This window comes from Phaethon aethereus (genome assembly GCF_964289735.1).
Source record: "Phaethon aethereus genome assembly, chromosome: 4".
In the NCBI taxonomy this organism is placed as follows: Eukaryota; Metazoa; Chordata; class Aves; order Phaethontiformes; family Phaethontidae; genus Phaethon; species Phaethon aethereus.
In genome coordinates, this window is record NC_138578.1 from 13264179 (window position 1) to 13272774 (window position 8596).

The 8596-nt window shown below is 48.6% G+C and overlaps 1 protein-coding gene across 1 annotated transcript in view; it reads right to left on the reverse strand.

Moving 5' to 3' along the window:
• SLC7A11 (solute carrier family 7 member 11) overlaps window positions 1-6832 on the reverse strand; it is a 58645-nt gene extending 51813 nt beyond the window's left edge. Inside the window, exons 1-2 of the mRNA XM_081998793.1 lie at window positions 5918-6832; window positions 2850-2976 (exon numbers count right to left, since the gene is read on the reverse strand). Of these exons, the coding sequence (XP_081854919.1) occupies window positions 2850-2976; window positions 5918-6194 (404 nt within the window). The 5' untranslated portion in view covers window positions 6195-6832. The remainder of the gene's footprint in view (window positions 1-2849; window positions 2977-5917) is intronic.
• Window positions 6833-8596: the final 1764 nt, after the last annotated feature.

An 8596-nucleotide genomic window follows, 5' to 3' on the forward strand; every position in this document is an offset into this window, starting at 1 on the left:
CGCGTTGGACCAAACTGCAGAGCAGCGAAGGACAGAAGTATCTTCCTCGGGAAGTTTCGGCGTGGACAAGCTAGGGCCGCTGCTTGTCTGTCCCCCCGGCACGAGGACTCTTCCTTTCGCTGGCCAGCAGTTGGCTTTGCCACTTTTGCCTTCGCGCAAGGACTGAACGTCCTCTGCGCTGGATTTCCACAGACTTTTACTGACTTGCCCTCGGTGCACTATTTCTAATTTACATAAGAAGATCACCAGGCTTCCGGTTTTTAAACACTGAAGCCTGCCAAAAGTGGTTTGAAGCGTCCTAGATCAGATGAAAGATCAGATCTTTGGCGCTTTCCCAAACTTTTTTCCTCAGTCCTGGCTCCTTTTTCTAGGTTTTGGATTTTTCCCCTCTCATTTTAAGAAAGGCCTTTTTAAAGAGGCAGTCACCGCTATCCACACCATACATTTTTTTTTAAAACACAGCTCCTAAGTTATACCTCCTGCAAACAGCTGTGTCTCTCCTGTTCCCACGCTTGGGGGAGATGCTGCTGGCAGTGTCGTCAGTCAACGGAGGTGGAAGGTGAAGGAATGGGGAACTGACGGCGGTCAATCCCTTTTGACTGCGATCCTAGAGGCAGACTGGCTGCCCCCCAACCTGGGGGGTGTGCCCAGGAGGGGACAGGGGACAGAAAGCGCATCAGCGGCTTCCAGTGAAGGGTGAGGAGCACGAAAGGCCACCCGGAAAGGAGCAGGTGCCCCAGCACACCCCACACGTGAGTCACTCGCTTGGCAGCGTACTCTCACTCCACCTGTGTTTAGCAACCACCATAGTTAAGCACCACAGACAAAGCATTCTCACAGTCCTCTTCACTTGTTTGAAAACTAGCTTTTGGTTTTTTTAATTTTTTTTATGTAACCTGACTTTTGGGGAGAAAATAAAGCTCCTACTTATACGGGATGAGGAACAACGCGGCGTGAGGTACGTCTAAACAGCAGGTGATGCTGGCGTAGTTTAATCAGTATGTGGGTAGAGTTTAAGTGTGTCCTAGACTGTAAAATAGTGGCTGAAAAGATATACGAGAGCAGGAAATGTTTGTTTTGGTTGCGGCGGCTCTGCCAGCCCTTGGGTGTGATAATCCTGCAATTTTTCAGAGGAAAAAATAGCTTAGCTGAGAAGCGTGCGTGCAACTTCGTCTACTGAAAAAAAAAAACTAGATACATACAACTTCTTTGATAGCAGCAGCCAATTAGTTTACTGACGCAGGGGTCGGATATAAAACTCTACACGGAGTTTCGGCAGCGCTGCTCTGATCATCGCAAGTTATAACAAGTATGCCTCCCTTGCTGCCTCTCAGATTTGATGATTAAAGAACCCACTGACGTTCCTTCCCATGCAAGATGATTATTTTTTGGGTGTGGGGCAGATCGCGATGACTAAGTGTTTTCATGACACTTCTGGGACACTGTCACATGTAAAAAAAAAAATAATTTTGCGAGGAGAGGAATTTACGAAGCCTGGTTTCTTGTGGGTAGTTGCGCCTAGGTTAATAAGGCCCCCCTGCCTAGTAAGGTGCAGTCTAAGAGGGGATTTCTAACACTACTCTCTTTTGTTGATGCTGTGATGTGCAATAATAAAGCTACGCTTACAGCACGCTGTTTCTCACAGCGAAAGCCCAAGTCTGTTTCCTCTCTCTGCCTTCCCTTTTTGGCAAAAAGTTAATACGGTTAAGACATCTGCTCTTTCATCACATGTGATGGAAACTATGCAGTTAATTCAAAGGTTACGTATGGGTGTGGAGGATGTAAGGGACCATCTGACAGACACAATGATTTCCTCCGGAAACAAGATAAGGATTTACGGATTCATAATGACACAGCACTGTCAGTGCTTTTAAACTTAACAGTCTGTGCTAGAACTTGTCAATATTAGGTAAACATGGTTGTGATCTGAAAGGAGGCTTGCGTTTTTGTGACTAATTTGTTGATGGCGGAAGAGAGGGGAAAGAAGTGCTAACCAGCCTGAGGCAGGAAGCGAGTTGCCCTCTCCTACGTGTAACAAGCTCTCCAGCCTCAGCAATACTGTAAAAACACAACAACAACAAAAAATTCAAAGGGCCACATTTGAGTTTAATACAAAGATCCATTTACAGCATGAAAATGTATTGGATATGGTTCGGCATCTTCATATTGTAATTCACCTATACAGTGTCAAGGGCTGCCCAAGTCACACAGGCTTACACACCAACACAATACTTTGGACATTTTAAATATGTAAGGACTTAATGTTGCTTTATTTGGCCAGTTAGTACTTTTCATAGTAATCAAGAGTTAAGCTCTCCAACACCCAAAAAAAACAAAAATTGGGGACCTGAATTGACATATAAAGAATACATGGTGCCCCTAAATCTCAAAACTACCGGGCAATGGCTTCCCCAAGAGTTATTCCCATAACCACAGGCAACAGCAACTGCTCCAAAAGCTAGTACCAAGACTGAGAAAAACGTAAAGGTGACTTCCCTCTTCCACTATACTATATACAGGCATGGCTATTAGCATTATTAGTGACATTAATGGATACGGTAAGCTTAGCAACTTTAAAGCAAGTAGCAGAATTTGTGTGGCAGGCAGTTTTCTCAGAACGAGTTCCCCCCCCCCCCCCGTATATGCACGTATGTTGTCTTGAATGTTTCAACGATTACGAGCAAAATAACATTGTTAAATTATCTGAAGCGACCATACTAAAAGAACACAGCTCATTGATCAAGACATATTTGATTTGTTTTGCCAATCACGAATTGGAGACTTTTCTTTATGACTAAAAAGCGTATTGCCATCAGAAAAGACACACAGAAAAGCCACAATGCACTTACCGAATGATGAGTAATTCGACCCAGACTCTCACAAAAGCAGGTAATGGGCCAAAAGCTTCCAGGATATAGGTGTAGTGACCACCAGATTTCTTAATGCATGTTCCTAGTTCAGCATAGCAGAGGGCACCTGTAAGAATCAAACCGTAGCATCACGAGATATCCAAAGATACCTTTCAAAACATTTATAGGCGCCACAATGGAGCTGCTGTGGTATCACGACTACTTTTGATATATTTTAATCATTTTTTCAAGCAATTTTCTAAGTTTTAATTCATTCAGCTAGACCTGGGGTTAACCAAACCGTACATATACCCAGCTACATTTACGTGTAAGCCACTGAACAAACTATTTGCTGTCAAGACGTTTCATTACTCATCCTTATCTCGTGAAGAGGGACAACAAAACGCTGTGTCGCACCAGCTGCCCCGGCTCCCCAGCCAGCCTGACTGCACGGCCAAGCGAAAGCCTTCTGACGCATTTGCTCGTTATCAAATACGATCACCTCTTTTCAGCCTCAGAGATGCCTGCCTCGGCCTCTGAGGGAAAGCTTGAAAACAGTATTCCCCCTCCTCAGCCACGGGCGAAGCAGCCGACCAGGCAAAATACGGAAGCGGGAATCGCAGATTAAGAGTTTTCCTCAACAGTACTCCCAACATCTTACATACAAAATTCGGGGGATGGTTTAGCCCTGGCTTTTCAACACTGGCGCAGCGTTGTTGTGTACTACTAATGCAATGGAAGCTCAGTTCGTTTCTGCGTTGCCTTAAATACAACTTCACGTGTTCACAGCAGGAGGCTCATTTCATCCTTTGGTGCATTTATACGTTGACTAAAGCAAACCCCAAATCGTCATCCCGTTGCCGCATGAGGGGGGCCAGGCTCGCGCAGAAGCGGTCCAGGCCCCTCCGGAGTGAGCGCTAGCGGCAATTCCCAGCAAGCAGCAGCTCTATGGAGCGGGCAGTGGCGGGCCGCGTCGATGAGGACCGGCACGCAGCCTTCCTCGCCCGTGCACCATCTGCTGCGGCTGTTTGACCAGCCGCCACCCCGTCGCAAAGCCCGGGGGTTCTCAGCTCCACGGGGGGGACCGCATCAGTAGAGGCCGACCACGTCCAATGAACGTCGGCAGCCCTTTAGGAGGGTCTGAGAAGCCAGAGGAAAACGGCAATGAAGCCCGTAAACGCCGCACCGCATACAGTTAAGCTCAGTGACATATGTGAACCCCTTTGGGCTCCGTTCCCCGCGCGCTTTTATGTTGCGGCGCGTTAAGATGAAAACTACCGTTGTCAAAACCGCGTAACGTGTACGAGCCCATTAAAGCTGTAGCACGTTATGATAAATTCCATCCTTGTCCATTTGCTTTGTTCGGGGCTTTGCGCAAACACGGCAGCTTTTATCTGCAATTCTTCAGCCTACCTGAAAAGGTACTTAAAGGAATTTTTATAGCCACGTTAAAAAAAAAAAAAAAAAAAAAGGCTTTTGATGGGTTTTCTCTTGCCAGCCTGTTGAGATTCAGGATGAAATGAAATTGTATTTCCATACATGTTGTATGCACAGCCTCAGCAAGACCTTAAGTAGTCTTTGCATGTGATTTTACATTAAGTCATGCAGGGAATTAGAAACACCCATGGCATTAAAAAATATGAAAACAATAACTAACAGCTCCGTTCAGAGAAAGAGATAGTATCTTTTGCTGCGCCAAAAGACACAGTTCTTCACATCTTGAGATCTGGAAAGCGACCTAGAAAATCTGTCTGATAAAAGAGGGGTTTTGGGTTTGGTTTTTTTTTTATGTACTGACCTTACTTCACAGCCTGAAAATTACTACCATTAAAGTTAAAGCCAAAAATGCAATGCTTAAGCAAATCCGTTTTTGACTAAATCTAAATACCGAGGTCTTCTGACAGCGCTAAAAATTGTATTTGAGGTCTGTATAGGGGAGTTTTGGTCACAGGCAGGACGTCCACCTTTGTACGACAGATTATGCTGCACGCTGTACCGATACCTTTAACATTTGGCCAAAACAGGCCCTAACTTGCCTGCACGGGCCGCTTGGCTTGGGTGGGCTTCGCCTGTAAGCAGCCCGTGTTTCTTTTCAGCTCAGAGCCAATTTACGCGGGGTGGCAGCCGCGTGTTCCACCTACTCAGCAGACACGTGTTAGCCCATGTTTGTCCTCTTTACCTCCTGCCAGAAAACAAGTCGTTTCTGTTTTAAATACAGCCAACACTCATGTTCGTTCTCCGGCTTCTTTGAGATTAACTCGTTAAGTAGGTCAATGGTCCCTCTGTCCTGCAGAGGCCAGGGTGGGGTTTTCCACTCTGAATGGGGGCTTTGTGTGCAGAACACACACGCCGGCACCCTTCAGGATTCAGTCCTCTTCAAAAAATACACAAAATTAGCAAAAACTGTCACGACAGGCAGGCTAGGAATAAAACTCTCATTACGGTTTTGTTTCCGTCTCGCTGTTCCTCGCGGCGCGATCTTTCAAAGCGGCGTCGTGAGCGGGGAATAAAGCGAGGAGCGGCAGTACAAGGCTGGGGAGAGAGGTTATTAGCGTTATTAATTTTGCTCCCCTTCGTGCCGACACGAAGGGGAATTACTTCCAGTGGGAATTACTCCTCTCAGAACTTGCTCTAGCCTCGAGGGAACTAAGTCGAGCTGTCTAAACATTTCACCGGCGTTTGAGCGGAGTGACCCGCATCCCCGGCTGCCAGGAGCCTTGCGAGCAGACCGTAAACTACCTCTCACAGCAAGAAGAAAAACCATTATGTGCGCAGCACGTCGCGTGGCATAAAATGGACATTTACTTCTCCCGTTCCTTTAGGGAACCATAAGAAACAATAATTTACACTTCCGATCTTGACCCCCCGGGCGCCGGGGGGGGGGGGGCAAGGGGTCGCGTACCTCTGCGCCCTCCACGCAACCTATCACGCAGCACAAACCTTCTGAAGCCCTATTGGTCCTCAAGCTCCACGCTGTGCCTTGCTATCCAATGGCAAAATCGGACAAATAAGAGTAATAATCCACCAGCCGCCCCTCTGGACCAATTAGGAACTTTGAAGGGACTTACCGAAGAGCGAGAGGATACCACACGCTGTCCAGACGGTCAAGGACATGCCCACGCTGCCCGTGTTCTTCAGGATGCCTTTGGGAGAGATGAAGATGCCCGCTCCAATGATAGTGCCGATTATGATGGATATCCCCCTCAAAAGTGTCACTTTCTTCTTCAGCACAACTTTTCCCTCCGGGGCTGGCTGTCCGCCATCCACAGAGGGCAACCTGCCATTCGTTTGCCCCTGCGAGTAGCTGCCATTAGAGACGGTGGTCACAGGAGCTTTCCTGAACATGCTACACCAGCACACCCACGGCGAGCGCAGGCAAAAAAAAAAAAAAAAAAAAAAAAAAAAAAAAAAAAAAAGAGTTTGCAGCAGAAACTCAAGGTTTTTTCTTCTCGGGGTAGCCAACTGCTTAGTTGCTTCCTCTGCCCTCTCTTGTCTTTCCAGCGGCTCCTCCGCGCAGGTCGCAAGCTCCTAAAGCGTGTGGGAGCCTTTACTGCGCCCTGAGCGCTGCCCAGGAGCACCTGCGCTTCCACGCTGCGAGCGGGTACTGCCCTATCCTTGGAAACCCGCTCAGCTTCCGCGTGGACTTGTATTTAAGCTCTTGTCATACCAAGTTACTCCAGCTGAATGATGATGCAAATTCTCCAGGTTTGCATCAGCCATTTGAGAAACCTCTGGCATTACTCAGCATTTCTTTTTTTTTTTTTTCTTTTTCTTTTTAAACAGTAGGGGCATGTTGCACAACCGACCTGAGGGTGGTGGGAAGAACAAAGCACTCCCAAGCAAACCGAGCCAATCAAGCTAAGCACATCACCCTCGACACCCCGAGACGCGCTCCCAAATTTTTTTTAAAGCGACTCGGAGCCAGAAACAAAAGCCTGCCTAAACACAAAGCTCGTCAGAGCGCGAGGGGAAAAGAAATCAAACAGGATACGTCACCCCTGGGTCTAATCCAATTTCTTGCTCAGAAAAAAACTCCTCTTAATGAAAGTCAAGTTTGCGGGGCTCAAACTTCTTGTGGTGTCGCAGTTGGTCAGCCCTTCCCACTTCTATGTTACTTGCCTGGAAATCTCTATAGGGACCCGCACCTACCTAAAGAATATATACAATCCCCTTGCTACCCCGGGTTGCCTAGCAACCCAAAACCAGCCCAAGGCGAGCCCGGGGCGAGTCCCGCGGTACGGTAGCTTTCACCCGCGCCGTGCGCCTGGGAGGCTGGTAAGCAGCGCCGCAGCCGCGCTCCCTCCTCGGAAGTACCGCCCGGGGCCACGGCCGCCAGCGCCCCGGAGTGCGGGAACCAGCACCCACAGGGGGGTTTTGGGTTGTCGTAGAGCTTCTCTGACCGGATAAACAGGTAACCGGATGCATAAATACTTCTGTTTTACCACCTGATCATTCAAATTCAAACCAGAGAAATTCAGCTGTTAGAAAGAGGCGCGTTCTCACGAGACAGAGCGGAAATCGATAGCCTTCGAGCACTTGCAACCCAGGCGAGGGACAGCCTGCGCAGTGTACGACAAAGGGGAGAAATCCTCCGTAGCGTAACTATCGCAGACACTCGTGGTTTCAGATTAGATCAGTGCAGAGAGGAATGATTACTGCAGTTACTGCTCTTACAGTCACTGCTTAATTAGGACCTAGTGGGGGGGGGAAGGCAGCGAGTTAAAACATTTTATCAGTTGAAAAGCAGGCACTGGGCTCAGAGCGCTGCCGTGCGTTCCCGCTTATGTGAGAGAGGAGATCCTGGAGCATCAACACACCGCAGCTGTAAAACTTGGGTGTTTTTAGAGCCTCGTATTTTCAGTTCTCTCTCACCCGTAATAATTTGCACCGAGATAAAAGAAGGCATAAAAAAAAAAAAAAGCTCATCTGGTTTAAACGCACACAGGTAAAAACCGAAGCGGTTGTAGTTCCGACTACATGCTGGCCGGCCGCCTGCCTCTCCCTCCCGCCGCCGCCGCGCGCGCTGCCTCGCTCCTCCGTAGAGCTCACGCTCCCGTTGGCGCCGCACCGCGCGCCCGACCTGCCGGGGAAGCCGTCGCCCCCGCAGCGCGGGCCGTGGGCGGCTGCGCAGGCCGGCGGCGGGCAAGGGGCTCCTCCGGCCGCCGCACAGCCCAAACCAAGCCGATTCGCACGGCACCGGTTACGTGCCACGCGGCGGTAGGCGATGTGCTACGCGGAGCTGTTTTCTCCCCGACGCGCGTTTCGCGGGCTGCCCCCCAACAAGATCGTAAATGCCTGAAGTAACCAACCAGATCAAATCAAGCCGGGGAAAAGCATTAACCACAGAACTGGGTTGGGCTGGTGACCTTTATTTTAATTTTCAAAGGCTGTTTAATGAAGAAACACATGACATCTTCAAACATCTAATACTTTAAGGTAATCATTCTTAACTAATGCTTACCCTTTGTTTACACTGGAAGATGGTTCCAAGATCAAACCAAAAGCTGAGTAACCTCCCAGACGATGCCGAGGCAGCTCCCAGCAATCCAGCTGTCTGCATTGGCTATTCAGTAAAAATGCTGGACAGTATAATGGCTTTCAGCTTTCATGTGACCACTAGCCAGAAGAATGCATGTTTGCCCCTTGGGCACGGCTATTAAATGCTCTCCCACGCAGGGAAAAGGGTGCTTGCTGCTTCTGTGGCGTAGCGATAACACGCGTGCAAAGCTTAGGACTTTGTGAAATTC